Genomic DNA, 15,854 nt, shown 5'->3' with positions numbered 1-15,854 from the left:
GGAAGTCTATGTGCAAAATAAGCTTCTCTTCCAGTAAAAATGCTGCCCTCTCCATGATAGAAATGGTTCAGTGTAATAATCAACCTGCCACCAGGTAGCTGGCACATTGACCCTCTGAATGGTGCTATCTCAGAGACTCAGTGTTGGCCTCTCCTGCCTGTAGACTGGGCGCTCAGTAGCAGCAGCAGCCAGGTTGGCCTTGGTGAGGGAAGTCTGTATTGTTAAGCCCATATGTAATCTCCATCCCTGCCACCACGCACACTTTGTTCATGAGTCCATTGAGTGATGACGGGTGGCTGGGAAAGACCTGACTGGTATCCACAGAACAGGTCATCCTATCCACCTGATTATTAAAATCCTTCCCGGCTAAGATCACTTTTTTATCTATTCAGAGAGGTCTATCCACACACCTCTTCCCCAGACTTCCTTGTTATCAGTTTTCCTTCTGAGTCTCTGACTGTCCAGCCAAATCATTGACCAGAGCTCATGAATCAGTATATAACCGCATGTCTAGCCATTCTTCCCTCTGAGCAAAATGAACAACCAGGTGCACTGCTCAGAGTTCTGCCCAGTGGAGTGATCTCTCGTTTTTTTTTTTTTTTTTCAGATGTAGTTTCGCTCTTGTTGCCCAGGCTAGAGTGCAATGGCATGGTCTTGGCTCATTGCAACCTCTGCATCCCGGATTCAAGCGATTCCCCTGCCTCATCTTCCCAAGTAGCTGGGATTACGGGCATATGCCACCATGCTTGGCTAATTTTGTATTTTTAGTAGAGATGGGGTTTTACCATGTTGGTTAGGCTGGTCTCGAACTCCTGACCTCAGGTCATCAGCCCACCTTGGCCTCCCAAAGTGCTGGGATTACAGGCGTGAGCCACTGCACCCCATCTAGAGGATTTCCTTTCACCACTATCCTTCAGGGATGTCCCAAACAGTGGATGTGATGCTGCAAATGTCCACTCTAAGTATTACCTGTATGTGGTGCAGAACCATCTGTAAACCTTCTTCTGGCAACTGACCATAGCGAATATCTCATGAGGCCATAAGTGCAGGTCGGGCAAAAGAAAGTAATATCACAGGAGTGGGGATCACGGGCACTTGGGCCACTTCTTCATGTAACCTTCTTGTGCCTTCAGGGCCTGCTTAAGCCCAATTTTGTATATATACTAATTACATTTGAAAATGGAAATGGAAATTTCAGGCTGTATGTGCCCAAACTTATGACTTGGTAGGCAAAATAACACTCAGTTCACGATGAGCAGTCAGGTCGTAGAGTAATTTGGTGGCCTATGGTTAACATTCAGTCTGCCCTAAGGCCCAGAAGCAAGCCAAGAGCTGTTTCTCAAAAGGAGAGTAGTTATTTGCAGAGGATGGCAAGTCTTTGCTCCAAAACCTAAGGGCCTGTGCTGTGGTTGACCTAGAGTGGGCTACCAAAGGTTCAAAACAGTATTGCTGTCTGCCACCAATACTTCAAGCACCATTGGGTCTGCTGGGTCGTATGGCCCAAGTGACAGAAAAATGTCTACAGCAGCCTGGACCTGTTGCAGAGCCTTCTCTTGTTCTGAGCACCACTCAAAACTGGCACATTTTCAGGTCACTTGATAAATAGGCCAGAGCAATACACCCAAATGAGGATTATGTTACCACCAAAATCAAAATAAGCACACTAGGCATTGTGTCATTTTCGTGGTTGTTGGGAGCGGGGGGTGGCAGATACAACAATTTATGTTTTATCTTAGACTATCTTAGAAGAGAAGGAATATGCTTTTTGTGTTTTTTTTGTTTTTGTTTTTTGGTTTTTTTTTTTGTTTGTTTTTTGTTTTTTAGAGGTGGAGTCTTGCTCTGTCGCCCAGGCTGGAGTGCAGTGGTGTGATCTCGGCTTACTGCAAGCTCCGCCTCCTAGGTTCATGCCATTCTCCTGCCTCAGCCTCCCTAGTAGCTGGGACTACAGGCGCCCGCCACCTCGCCCGGCTAATTTTTTGCATTTTTAGTAGAGACGGGGTTTCACCGTGTTCGCCAGGATGGTCTCGATCGCCTGACCTCGTGATCCGCCTGCCTCAGCCTCCCAAAGTGTTGGGATTACAGGCGTGAGCCACTGCGCCTGGCTGAGAAGGAATATTTTATGCCCCACACTATTCAATAACTAGGAATTTGCTTCCTAATTGTTGTCCTTCTACTGAGGTAGAAGGCCCTTAAAATTTTGTCAGATTTATTTCCCATCCCCTGACATGCAAATGTGTTACGAGTAAGTCAAGAGTAATTGCTACTTCTTGCTCATGAGGTTCAATCAGTATAATGTCATCAATGTAATGGATCATCTTGTGTGATGTCTTGTGGAAGGGAAAGGCCATCAATATCCCTGCAGGCCAGATGTGGTGGCTCATGCCTGTAATCCCAGCACTTTGGGAGGCCAAGGTGGATGGGTCACTTGAGGCCAGGAGTTCTAGACCAGCCTGGCCAACATGGTGAAACCTCATCTCTACTAAAAATACAAAAATTAGCTGGATGTGGTGGCGCACATGGGTAATCCCAGCTACTTGGAGGCTAAGGCATGAGAATCGCTTGAACCCAGGAGGTGGAAGTTGCAGTAAGCTGAGATCATGCCACTGTACTCTAGCCTGAGAGACAGAGCAAGACTCTGTCAAAAAAAAAAAAAAAAAAAAAAAGAAAAGAAAAAAGAAAAAAGCACTGCAAACTAAATTATGACATAGGGCTGCAAGTTGATGCATCCCAGAGATAGGATAGTGAAGGTATATTGCTGGCCTTGCCAACTGAAAGCAAACTGCTTCTCTGGGAGTCCTTATTGACAGCTATAAACAACAAAGCATTTGCCAGTTCATTACCTGCATACCAGGTACCAGGGTGACAGGGATGTGGCCATTTGCTCAAACAATGAAACCACATCTGGTACAGCAGTTACAACTGGAGTCTCAACCTGGTTAAGCGTGTGATAATCCACTGTCATTCACCAAGATCCAACTGTCTTTGGCACAAGCCAAATAGGCAAGTTCAATGGGCATGTGGTGGGAATCACCACAGATGCATCCTGGATGGTGGTAATGATCTCTGCAATCCCTCCAGGAGTGTGGCATTGCTTTTGTTTTTTTGTGCTTTACAGGTGGGGTATCACTCTGTCACCCAGGCTGGAGTGCAGTGGCATAATCAGCACCCACTGCAGCTTGAACTCCTGGGCTCAAACAATCCTCCTGCCTCAGCTTCTTGAGCAGCTAAGACTACAGGCATGTACCATCATACCTGGATAATTTTGTATGTGTGTGTACAGATGGAGTCTCACTACGTTGCCCAGGCTGGTCTTAAACCCCTGGCCTCAAGCAATCCTCCTGCCTTGACCTCCCAGTGTGCTGGAATTACAGACATGGGCCACCATGCCCATCTGGTATTGCTTTTGATGTACTGTTTTTTTTTTTTTTTTTTTTTTTTTTTTAAGTAAATGCAAATCTGGTGGCTTCCACCTGGTCTTTTCCACCATAATAGTCTTCACTTCTCATGTCAGGGAATGAAGGTGGGGATTGTGCCAGCTGCTGAGTATGTCTATTCCAATTATGCATACTAAAATGGGGAAATCAGACAGGATGGGTTTGGGGACCCACCGGCCCCTTTCTGAGATGGACTTGAGCTTAGTTTTAGTAATGCCAACATAATTTCAATGGTATGCAAACACTGTGCTCCTGTACTTCTCCATCTTTCCTCCTCCATCTGGTGGTTGTCATAGATTACATCCTTGTACATTGTGTGCCTATTAACATCAATTTGTAATTATTGTTTTCTGCATTTGCTCTTTAAATCATATCAGTAAACAAGAGGATTTACAAGCCAAATGTACCACAATACTGTGCTACAGACTGAATTGTGTCTCCCAAAATCATATGTTGAAGCCTTACTATCCAATGTGATGGTATTTGGAGATGGTGCCTTTGGGAAGTAATTGGGTTTAGATGAGGTCATGAGGGTGAGGCCCTCATAATGGGATTAGTGCCTTTTTAAGAAAAGACACCAGACAACTTGCGCGCTCTCTCTCTCTTCTCGTGTGCACAAGGAAGAGGTTACGTGAATGCACAGCAAGATGGTGGCCATCTCTAGAACTATGAGAAGTAAATGTCTATTGTTTAAGCCATTTGGTCTATGGTATTTTATTATAGCAGCCTGAGTAGCTGTGTACCAACAGTTATATTTACCTATATCATTACCTTTTCCAGTATTCTTTGTCTCTTCATATGCCTTTGAGCTATTACCTAATGTCATTACATTACCTCCTAAGCGACTCCTTTTAGCATTTCACAGGGCAGATCTACTAGTAATGTGCTCCATTACCTTTCACTTATCTAAGAATGTCTTAATTTCTTATTCATTCTTGAATGATAGTATTGCTGGATATCAAATTCTTGGTTGCAGGATTTTGTGTGTGTTTTTGGTTTTTGGCACTTTAAATATGTTACCCACTCCCTTCTGGCCTCTATGGTTCCTGGTGAGAAATTAGCTAATAACCTTATTGGGGTTCCCTTGTACATACTGAGTGGGCCACTTGCTGCTTTCCGGATTTTCTGTTTGTGTTGGGCTTTTGTCCATTTGACTATAATGTGTCTCAGTGTAGTTCTCTTTTAACTTATCCTGCTTGGAGATCATTGAGCTTCTTGGATATGCAGACAAATGTTTTTCAAAAGTCTTGCACCTCGTTGTTAAATATTATTCCTAAATGTTTTATTTGTTTTTATGTCATTGTCAATGAAAGTGTTTTCTTAATTTCCTTTTTGGATTGTTCTTTGCTACTGCGAAATTTTACACTGAAAACTATCAAACATTGCTGTAAGAAATTAAAGAAAACCAAAATAAACAGGAAGATATTCCATGTTCATAGATCAAAATGGTGTTAAATTACCCAAAGCAATATACAGATTCAATGCAATCCCTATCAAAATCTCAGTGGTGTTATTTTAAAAATGGAAGAACTTATATTCAAAGTCGTATGGAATTAAAAAGGACTTACTGACCAAAAACAATCTGGTAAAAGAAAAGCAGAGTTGGCGGGACTCACACTTTTCAATTTTGAAACACATCTTCATTCCGGGGCAGCTTTAGTCCCTCTTTCTTTGGATCATTCTTTGGCTCTGTAGAGATTCCTCCCATTTTCTTCCCATGGCTGATGGTGTGAGCTTAAATTTTGACGGCTTTTCCCATTGTTCTATGACTTCTGCTCCTGGTGTATCTTCCCCTGGCTAGGAGCTCATTCAGAACAGGTATTAGGACATTATTCTGTGCATTTTAAAGGTCTAAATGGCACTGTCTAATGTAGTAGTCCCTAGGCCCATGTGATTGCCAATCACTTGAAATATGCGAGGCGGGTGGATCACGAGCTCAGGAGTTCAAGACCAGCCTGGCCAAGATGGTGAAATCCCGTCTCTACTAAAAATACAAAAATTAGCCGGGTGCGGTGGCAGGTGCCTGTAATCCCAGTTACTAGGGAGGCTGAGGCAGGAGAATCGCTTGAACCCAGGAGGCGGAGGTTGTAGTGAGCTGAGATCACCGTACTCTAGCCTGGGCAACAGAGCAAGACTCCATCTCAAAAATAAAAAAGAAATAAATATGCTACTGCAAATTGAGATGTGCCTTGAGTTGAAATATACGCAGGATTTGAAGACATACTATGAAAAAAATGCTGTAAAATATCTCAACGTTTTACGTGGATTACATATTTAAGTGATATTATCTGGGGTACATTAAATTAAAATGCATTATTAAACTTAATTTTACCCGTTCTCACTTTTTTTAATGTGCTGAGTGTGAATTTAAATTTCTTATGTGGGCTGGGCACGTGGCTTACACCTGTATTTCCAGCACCTTGGGAGTCCAAGGAGAGTGAATCACTTGAGCCCAGGAGTTTGAGACCAGCCTAGGCAAAATGGTGAAATCTCATCTCTACAAAAAACAAAAGTACACAAAAAAATCAACCCGGTGTGGTGGTGTGCACCTGTAGTCTCAGCTATTTGTGGGTGGGCGAGGGGGGCGTCTGGGAGGTCAAGGGTGCAGTGAGCTGAGATCACACCACTGCACTCCAGCTTGGGCTATAGAGCAAGACCCTGTCTAAATAAATAAATAAATAGGCCGGGCGCAGTGGCTCACGCCTGTAACCCCAGTACTTTGGGAGGCCGAGGCAGGTGGATCACAAGGTCAGGAGATCGAGACTAGCCTGGCCAATATGGTGAAACCCTGTCTCTACTAAAAAAAATACAAAAATTAGCCAGGTGTGGTGGTGCGTGCCTGTAGTCCCAGCTACTCAGGAGGCTGAGGCAGGAGAATCACTTGAACCCTGGAGGCGGAGGTTGCAGTGAGCCAAGATCGTGCCACTGCACTCCAGCCTGGGTGACAGAATAAGACTACGTCTCAAAAGTAAAAAATAAAATAAAATTAAATAAAATAAATAAATGTGTGGCTTATATTTCTTTTTTCTTTTCTTTTTTTTTTTTTTTTTTAGACGGAGTCTCGCTCTGCCACCCAGGCTGGAGTGCAGTGGCCGAATCTCAGCTCACTGCAAGCTCTGCCTCCCGGGTTTACGCCATTCTCCTGCCTCAGCCTCCCGAATAGCTGGGACTACAGGCACCTGCCACCTCGCCCGGCTAGTTTTTTGTATTTTTTAGTAGAGACGGGGTTTCACCGTGTTAGCCAGGATGGTCTCGATCTCCTGACCTCGTGATTCGCCCGTCTTGGCCTCCCAAAGTGCTGGGATTACAGGCTTGAGCCACTGCGCCTGGCCCGTGGCTTATATTTCTTTTGGCAATGCTGGTTTAAGGTGTGTAAATGCAGAATTGACAAACTGACCAAGCAAGATAGAGATTTCCCTGTTTGGGTTCCACACATCCCTGAAAAAGCAGTCCCCCAGCCACCACTGCCAGCTTCTGGGAATCCTGTGACATTTCATTCACCAGCTTTTCTCTCCCCTCCCAGGACACCATATCTCAGAAGACAGTAGAGATTGTATCTCCTGCAAATATGGACAGGACTACAGCACTCACTGGAATGACTTCCTTTTCTGCTTGCGCTGCACCAAGTGTGACTCAGGTACAGAACATAAGGACCCCATGCCTAAAGGTGGAATGCAGGGTGATGACATAAAAGTTGTAGCTAAAATGGGATCAGGAGACCTAGATACTGGTCCACCTTGGTCTTCGTCATACTTTGTTCCACGAGTTTGTCTTCGAATTTTTAGTAAATAAAACAGGCCAGGCACAGCGGCTCATGCCTGTAATCTCAACACTTTGGGAGGCATCGCTTGAACCCAGGAGTTTGAAACCATCCTGGGCAACATGAGAAACCCCGTCTCTACAAAAATATAAACATTAGCCAGGCATGGTGGTGTGTGCCTGTATTCCCAGCTACTTAGGAAGCTGAGGCAGGAGGCTCTCTTGAGCCCGGGAGGTGGAGGTTGCAGGGAGCCGAGATTGTGTCACTGCACTCCAGCCCAGGCAACAGAGCAAAACCCGTCTCAGTAATAATAATAATAATAATAATAATAATAATAATAATAATACAGAAATTATTTGTATAATGTATGCTACATGGTAAGAAAACCTTCTAGACTGTCAGCTGCAAAGGGGTGGGGCTATGAGCCTGGCCGAGTGCACAGGGCTGGGTCTCAGCGGTGGCACGGGTCTGCTTCAGGACCAGGCTCTCTCCCCCGGGCTCTGTGCTCTTGGCAAGTGCTCGGCCTCACTCATCGTTCCGGTTCTCAGGCCTCTCCCTCCTCCCCAGCAGGCCGGGCCTTGGGAAATCACCCAAGGGCTCCTCTCCTTGCAGTCTCTCAGGTGATGCCTTGCACTTCCCTTGCTACTGACCGTATGATCTAAACGATGCTTGTTCCCTAAACAATGCTTTCCCCTAATCTCATGTAATAAATAATGAATTGTGGTCCTTTTGTATGACTCTGAGTGTTGGCGACAGCTGAAGGGTGGGCGTCCTGTATGAGCCACGAGTGTGCTGGTGCAGAAAGTGGCCCTCAGAACTCCTTGGCGAACTGAATTAAGCTGAGTAGGAGGGTCTTGGGGTGGGGAGGAAGGGTCAAGGGACACATTAGGAAAACATATCCCAAAACCTTGTGCTCTGTCATCAGGTGAAGTGGAGGTGAATTCCTGCACCACGACCAGAAACACGGTGTGTCAGTGCAAAGAAGGCACCTTCCGAGAAGAAGATTCCCCCGAGATGTGCCGGAAGTGCCGCACAGGGTGAGACAGCAGCCAGGGGCTCCCAGCAGCTCCACAGAACCCCAAGAAGACCCAAGCCTCCTTGTACCCCTGTCTGTCCTCTGAGAGCACCCCCATGGGGCGTCCTTGAGTCTGCAGCTGCCCCTCCTGATCCCTCCGCCTGTCCCCACTCCTGCCCCCTGCAGCAGCCCTTCCCACCCCTCCCCAGCATGAGTCCCCTTGGCCAGGCTGACGTGTTCACTGACCACAGAAGGCCGTGACGTAGGGCCCATGATACTTTTAGGGGCCCATGAAATGATTTAATTTCTTTTGAAATGAGAAGAATGAGTAGAATGCAGCCAGGGATATATTCGTCTTTATACCAATTCAGCAATAAAATGTAATTTTTAACATTTTTTATGCAGGCAGGGGTCCATAAAGACAAAAGTGTCCACAGCCCACAAAAGGCATAATAAGGCCGTGGGTGGAGCTCCTTCAAGTTCCCGTGAGGACCTGAGCCCACCCAGCTGGCCTCGCCCCTGGCCCCTGATCCCTCAATAAGACCTGTCTTTTCTCTATTTGGGTTTTAGGGGCCAAGGGTAATTTGCTCTTCTCTGGCCCCCCTAGTATTTGCTGTGATTGGGAGGAATGGGCAGACAGGTGGGGACAAGAGCTTGCTTTTGTGGTTGACTGGAAGACCGGACTCAGCTTGTAGCCATAGGGACTTGTGACCTTCCCCTGGAGTGTGGCTCCTCCTAACGCAGCCTCCCCTGCAGCCCAGGGAAGCTCCGTGTGTGCCCAGCACAGAAGGCTCCTGGAGCTGCAGCTCTGACCCCAGAGCAGGGAGGCCGAGGGGCTGAAGTGCGCATGCTCAGACCCTTCCCCAGCCTCAACAAGGGAGCATAGTGGGACCCCCTGCAGACACGATGGGACTGCCCTTCCCCTGACGCCTTCTCAGGGACACTGAGCAGGGAGGGTGGCTCCTCTTTCATCGCACCTGGCCAGCTTTCCGTCAAGAGTCCCCCCTCTCCCTCCCTGTGTGTACCCAGGTGCCCCAGAGGGACGGTCAAGGTCAAGGATTGTACGCCCTGGAGTGACATCGAGTGTGTCCACAACGAATCAGGTACAAAGCACACTGGGGAAGCCCCAGCTGCAGAAGAGACAGTGACCAGCAGCCCGGGGACTCCTGCCTCTCCCTGTTTCCTCTCAGGCATCATCATAGGGGTCACACTTTTAGTCATCATGGTTGTGGCTGCGATTGTTTGGAAGACTTCACTGTGGAAGAAAGTCCTTCCTTACCTGAAAGGCGTCTGCTCAGGTAGGTGCTGGCTGAGGGCGGAGGCACTGGGCACTCTCTGCCCTGCCCCCTCCCACTCTATTCCCACAGACAGAAACGGCTGCCCCTCCCCCAAGTCTTAGTGTCTCCAGCCTGGCTGTATCTTCCTCCTGGTGGTCAACCCTATCCCCACATCCCAGGCACACCCCAGAACCCTGGTCTCATGAGTCCCTCTCCTGGAGCTGGGGGTCCCCTCATCTCCCAGCCAAGTCTAGGAGGGCAGGGCCAGTTCCTCCCACCTTCAGGCCCAGCCAGGCAGGGGGCAGTCAGCTCCTCAACTGGGTGACAAGGGTCAGGATGAGAAGTGGTCACGGGATTTATTCAGCCTTGTTCAGAGCAGAACACAGAGATTTTCCATGTGTTTGTTTTTACTCTAGTTCCCCTTCTCATCCCCCTTCCTCAGGGTGTCTCTGAGTTGTAAGACCCCATTCCTGTCCCCAGGCCCGGGGCTCCTTGTCCAGTGTCCCTGCCCCCAGCCCACCCCTGCGCCCCACTGTCCTCTGGGAGGGAGGTGCTGTGTGGGTCCCTCCCCGCCGGCTAAGGAGACTCCTTCTCTTTTAGGTGGTGGCGGGGACCCTGGGCATATGGACAGTGTGAGTAGGTTTCTCCAGGAGCTGGGGGCCCAGGAACTGCTTCCTGGGACAGCAGAACCTGGGTGGGTGGGTCCCCATTGTCCTCATGGCTGCCCTGACTCTCTAAAGTGGCCTGGGGGTTCTGGGCTGACTGTGGGGGACACATGGCTGTTTTGAGCACCGCATGTGCTGGTGAGCCCTGCTGCAGCCCCGGTGACACCCTCACCCCACAGCCTGCACCCTGGGGATGGGGTGTCTGCCTGAGCACAGCACTGGGGCCCTGGCCCCAGCAGCAGGTCCTGAATGTGCTGAGACTGGGCTGCCTGCGGTGACCTCACTGAGAGGGGGTGGAGATGGCGGGTCCAGCTGCATACTGGGGACCCTGCAGCGAGCCCTAGGTGTGGACTCCTGAGTCGACTCTGCCTTCCCAATGTTTTTTTCCAGAGCTCACGTTCCCCACAACAGCCTGGGGCTGAGGACAATGCCCTCAATGAGATCGTGAGTATCTTGCAGCCCACCGAGGTCCCTGAACAGGAAATGGAAATCCAGGAGCCAGCAGAGCAGACAGATGTCAACACTTTGTCCCCAGGGGAGTCAGAGCGTCTGCTGGTGAGTGGGGGACAGGTCATTTTGTTTCCCGGCCCGCTGCTTACCTGGGATTTCATAGACAGTGCAAGAGGGCAGTGCCTTAGCTCTCCTGGCCCAGGGGAAATGGAACCTGAAGGAGACAGGGGACTGCAGGGGACAAAGCGGCTGCACTGAGGTGGTGACTGTGCCAGTCTGCGGTACATCTGCTTCTTACTCCCTGTCCTGTCCTTGCTGTGTCCCCAGAGCCTGGAGCTCCAGAGGCAGAGTGGGGGTCACAGGGTTCGTTGATGACTGACTAAGGCTGCACAGTCTCCATCGTGTGCTCCTAACAGAACTCAAGGAGCCCTTGCTTGTAACAGCAGGAGTTTTAAATTTACTCTGAAATTGTTATTACATTGGACATATTTCAGAGTTTGTACGGCAGCTTCTAAAAAGCAGGATTCCGAGTCGATGCACAGAGGGCTTTTGTATTGGACGCTCGCACACAATCAGTTCATATCAATCCATCAGTTTTGATATGATACTGAGTAGGTGGGAAATCTGTATATACATTTATTGTTCATTGCTCGTAAGCACTGAAAGTCCTTCCCTTGAACATAGGATGAGACTATCCATTTTCTTGCAGTGTTTTATTTTTAATGATTTGATTTTTTTTTTTTTTTTTTTTTTTTTGTGACAAGGAGTCTCGCTCTGTCGCCCAGGCTGCAGTGCAGTGGCGCGATTCGGCTCACTGCAAGCTCCGCCTCCTGGGTTCATGTTATTCTCCTGCCTCAGCCTTCTGAGTAGCTGGGACTACAGGCGCCCACCACGCCCGGCTAATTTTTTGTGTTTTCAGTAGAGACAGGGTTTCACCGTGTTAATCAGGATGGTCTCGATCTCCTGACCTCATGATCCACCCGCCTGGGCCTCCCAAAGTGCTGGGATTACAGGCGTGAGCCACCGCGCCCGGCTAATGATTTGATTTTTAACATACCACAATATAATCTAAACAGAATTGAATTTTTGATTCAATATAAGCTGAGGAACTCCCTGAATTGTTCTGAGTCGCTGTTTCCTTCTTCCAAGCCCACTTAGCGACCAATTCTTCCTTTTCCCTCTGCCTTTGCCCTTTTGCCACCTCCTTTGCTACATGTCAAATGTTTACTTTTATTCTCTCTTCCTCTTCACTCTTTTTTTTTTTTTAAACTAGATCTTGTCCTTGAAAATATCAAATGTTTATGTGGGCAGTGATCTCTTCCACCTAGACTGTTTCTGTTTCTTCCTTGCATCTATACCACTTGCTTTTTAATAAAGAGAAGAGATTTTAAAAGGAAACAAATGAATAATGCCAATACTTCCTCCATGCTTATTAATCACTTTGAACATTTTTTTTTTTTTTTTTTTTGAGACAGGATCTTACTCTATCACCCAGGCTGGAGTGCAGTGGTACGATCTTGGCTCATTGCAACCCCTGCCTCCTGGGCTCAAGTCATCCTCTCACCTCAGCTTCCTGAGCAGCTGGGACTATAGGCATGTGCCACCATGTGCAGCTAACTTTTGTATTTTTTTGTAGTGACAGGGTTTGGTCATGTTGCCTAGGCTGGTCTCGAACTCCTGAGCTCAGGCAATTCACCCTTCTTGGCCTCCCAAAATGCTGGGATTACAAGCATGAGCCACCATGCCTGGCCTCATCATTTTTTGTTGTTGTTGTTTTTGTTTTTGTTTTTTTTGAGACAGAGTCTCGCTCTGTCGCCCAGGCTGGAGTGCAGTGGCGCAATCTCGGTTCACTGCGAGCTCCGCCTCCCGGGTTCACGCCATTCTCCTGCCTCAGCCTCCTGAGTAGCTGGGATTACAGGCGCCCACCACCACGCCCAGCTAATTTTTGTTTTGTATTTTTAGTAGAGATGGGGTTTCACAGAGTTAGCCAGGATGGTCTTGATCTCCTGACCTTGTGATCCACCCGCCTCAGCCTCCCAAAGTGCTGGGATTACAGGCGTGAGCCACCGTGCCCGGCCGGCCTGATCATTTTTAGAAAGCGGGTCACCCATTAGCCACACATCCACCAGAGTATGAAAAAACTCGATCACATCAAGAGTCTTCTTCACTCTTTCCCCAGGCTTCTGGCCCTTCTTATTTCAGGTAACTACAGTGGATAATTTCTTGAGATTCTTTGCTAAGCTCTTTATGCATATGCCATCTATGTACATACATGCATATGTATATATGTGGTATTGACATGAAAAGGATTATATCATGTACAACACCAAACAAAACTGTCTAATATGTTTTAATATCTTAGACAGCAAATATGTTTTCAAAATTATTTTTACACATCTTAAAATTTAGAATTAGATAAAATTTAGAATTACAAGATTTTCTCCAGCACCCACCACCCTGCCGCCACATAATCACTGGATGTTAAAAAATATTAATTTAAATTAATAAATGGTTCTAGGAATGATTGAGATCCTTTCAACATTCAATTTTATTATCAAAGGAGATAGTATTTCAAGTCTTTTGCTATAACTCAGTCAAGATTTGGGGGTTTATTTCAGATAAATTATTCCTATTCCTCATCAAAGATGTTTCTTTGCATTTCGGGTCTTCTTGTAAGTCCATTTTCTAACTCATTATGTCTGCTGCTACTTTTCTTTTCTTTCTTTTCTGAGATGGGTCTCACTCTGTCACCCAGGCTGGAGTTCAGTGGTACAATCATAGCTCACTGCAGCCTTGACCTCCTAAGGCCAAGTGATCCTCCTGCCTCAGCCTCCTGAGTAGCTAGGACGACAGTTTCGTGCCACCACACCCAGCTTTTATTTTATTTTATATTTTATTTTATTTTATTTTTATTTTATTTTAGAGACAGGGTCTCGCTATGTTGCCCAGGCTGGTCTCAAACTCCTGGGCTCAAGCAATCCTCACACCTCAGCCTCCCAGAGTGCTGGGATTACAGGTGTGAGCCACCATGCCCAGCCTCTGCTATGTGTTTTAACATTCATCAGGGCTGGGTGCAGTGGCTCACGCCTGCAATCCCAACAATTTGGGAGACTGAGCTGGGCGGATCACTTGAGGTCAGGAGCTTGAGACTAGCCTGGCCAATGTGGTGAAACCCTGTCTCTACTAAAAATACAAAAATAAAATACAAGGCGGGGCGCGGTGGCTCAAGCCTGTAATCCCAGCACTTTGGGAGGCCGAGACGGGCGGATCACGAGGTCAGGAGATGGAGACCATCCTGGCTAACACGATGAAATCCCGTCTCTACTAAAAAATACAAAAAGCTAGCCGGGCGAGGTGGCGGGCGCCTGTAGTCCCAGCTACTCGGGAGGCTGAGGCAGGAGAATGGCGTAAACCCGGAGGCGGAGCTTGCAGTGAGCTGAGATCCGGCCACTGCACTCCAGCCCGGGCGACAGAGCGAGACTCCGTCTCAAGAAAAAAATAAATAAAAATAAATAAATAAATAATAAATAAATAAATAAATAAATAAAATAAAATAAAATACAAAAATTAGCTGGGCATGGTGGCACACACCTGTAATCCCAGTTACTTGGGAGGCTGAGGCAGGAGAATCTCTTGAACCCAGAGGTGGAAGTTGCAGTGAGCCAAGATTGCACCATTGCACTCCAGCCTAGGAGACAGAGTAAGACTCTGTCTCAAAAAAAAAAAAAAAAGTCATCCGGACATATTCATTTTTAAGTATTACAATTTAAACCTTGGGGTTTTAAAAATATACACTCCTAATCCAGAATATTGACTGCTGTATTGGCCGCCTTCCGAGAGTCTTGCTCCTTTGTTTCCTGTCTTGTTGCCGGAACTTTCAGAACAATGTTCTGGAAGTGACGTGCTGCAGGTCTCGGGGCTGGCTGGTGGTCTGGTTCAGTACTGGACTGCAGGACTCCTGGCTCTGACCAGGATGTTCCACACTGTGTGTTACAGGAACTGGCAGCAGCTGCAGGGCCTCAGAGAAGGGGGCTGCTGGTTCCAGTGAATGAAAATGACCCCACTGAGAGTAAGTGTTTTGCTCCTGGAGATGCAGCAGGAATGGAGGGAATAGGGACAGTGTCCTAATTTCTGTCCCCATAGGTGTGAGGGCTTTTCCAGAGTATTCCATGGAGGAAGCAGGGGGTCCTGTGGTATAGACCATCTGGACCCTAAACTGTCTTCTCCCATCTCTTCTCCCCACTCTACCACATCCTCTTTGCACCCTATCAGTGACCCTAATGACTCTGTCCGTCCCCTTGTCCTCTCTCCTCCTTTGTTCAGGGACTGATGTAGCTCCTGCCCCAGGGACCTCCTGAGGGGCTGGCCTGTCCTGCACAGCAGCACTAACCCCAGGGGGCTAAGGAGCTCTTGACCTGTGCCTAAGCCCAATTTGCAGAGCTATTGTGTAAACGACATATGAATTCCAAAGACTCAATGCAGAAAAGAGTGGAAAATATTTCACTCATAATTTTTGTATATTGGTTGTATATTAAATTATATTTTAAATATATTCAGTACCATACATTAAAATGAATGTCGCTTGTTTCTGACGTTTTTTCAATGAGGCTGTTGGAAAACGTAGCCTCATGTTCCTGGCCCTGTCTATCTCTAAGGACGGCGGGGCGCATGATGTTGCACACACATCTCATTTAACCCCTCATTGTCCCGGGATCTGGGCAGCGTTGCTCAGTCTTCGGGTTTGCTTCTTGCTCAGAGTCTGTTTGCCTCCACCTAGCTCTGCCCCAGCCCCAGGAAATGAGGCCGAGCTGGGTGAAAACAGAGGTCCCCTGTCCCAGGCCCTGTGCTTTGCACAGATGCAGACATGGCCGCCCTGGGACCTGCTCCCATGGCAAGTGCAGCCCAGGCAGCCTCCTTCCTCTGAGCTCCCGCTGCAGCCACTCTCTCCCTCCCTCGGGCTCTTACCCATTTTGCTTTCTGCCTCTGTAGGGTTCATCCATCCTCCCCTGGTGGGTTCTCAGCTCTGTGTGAGGGCTGATTCTCTGATGACCTTGACTCCCCGAAGCACCTTGGGTGCGGGGGAGGCCGAGCAGTGTGGGCGCGCTTTCTGTGGATTGGAAGTGGGTGGGCGCTGGAGCGGCAGGTTTGCCGACACACAGGGCTGTCCAGGTTCGCCGCCTTGGGTTCTGGGCCTGATGTGGGATCCTCTGCCCTTTCTGAGTCCCAACTCAACTGGCTGTCTCTGTGGCTTTC

At 47.8% G+C, this 15,854-nt stretch overlaps 1 protein-coding gene across 2 annotated transcripts in view; it reads left to right on the top strand.

Annotated features, from left to right (window-relative positions):
* Positions 1–15,854, top strand: part of TNFRSF10B (TNF receptor superfamily member 10b) — a 41,501-nt gene that overhangs the window by 22,759 nt on the left and 2,888 nt on the right. Inside the window, exons 3-9 of one of the 2 annotated variants that reach the window (XM_023216719.1) lie at positions 6,958–7,071; positions 8,120–8,231; positions 9,239–9,312; positions 9,400–9,507; positions 10,087–10,118; positions 10,542–10,706; positions 14,598–14,670. In XM_023216719.1, coding sequence (XP_023072487.1) covers positions 6,958–7,071; positions 8,120–8,231; positions 9,239–9,312; positions 9,400–9,507; positions 10,087–10,118; positions 10,542–10,706; positions 14,598–14,670 — 678 coding nt within the window. Of the gene's footprint in view, positions 1–6,957; positions 7,072–8,119; positions 8,232–9,238; positions 9,508–10,086; positions 10,119–10,541; positions 10,707–14,597; positions 14,671–15,854 lie in introns of both variants that reach the window. The other variant, XM_023216718.1, reaches the window with a different exon arrangement.

Source organism: Piliocolobus tephrosceles, chromosome 7 (assembly GCF_002776525.5).
Source record: "Piliocolobus tephrosceles isolate RC106 chromosome 7, ASM277652v3, whole genome shotgun sequence".
Lineage (NCBI taxonomy): Eukaryota > Metazoa > Chordata > Mammalia > Primates > Cercopithecidae > Piliocolobus > Piliocolobus tephrosceles.
This window is presented reverse-complemented; position numbering and strand designations above follow the sequence as displayed.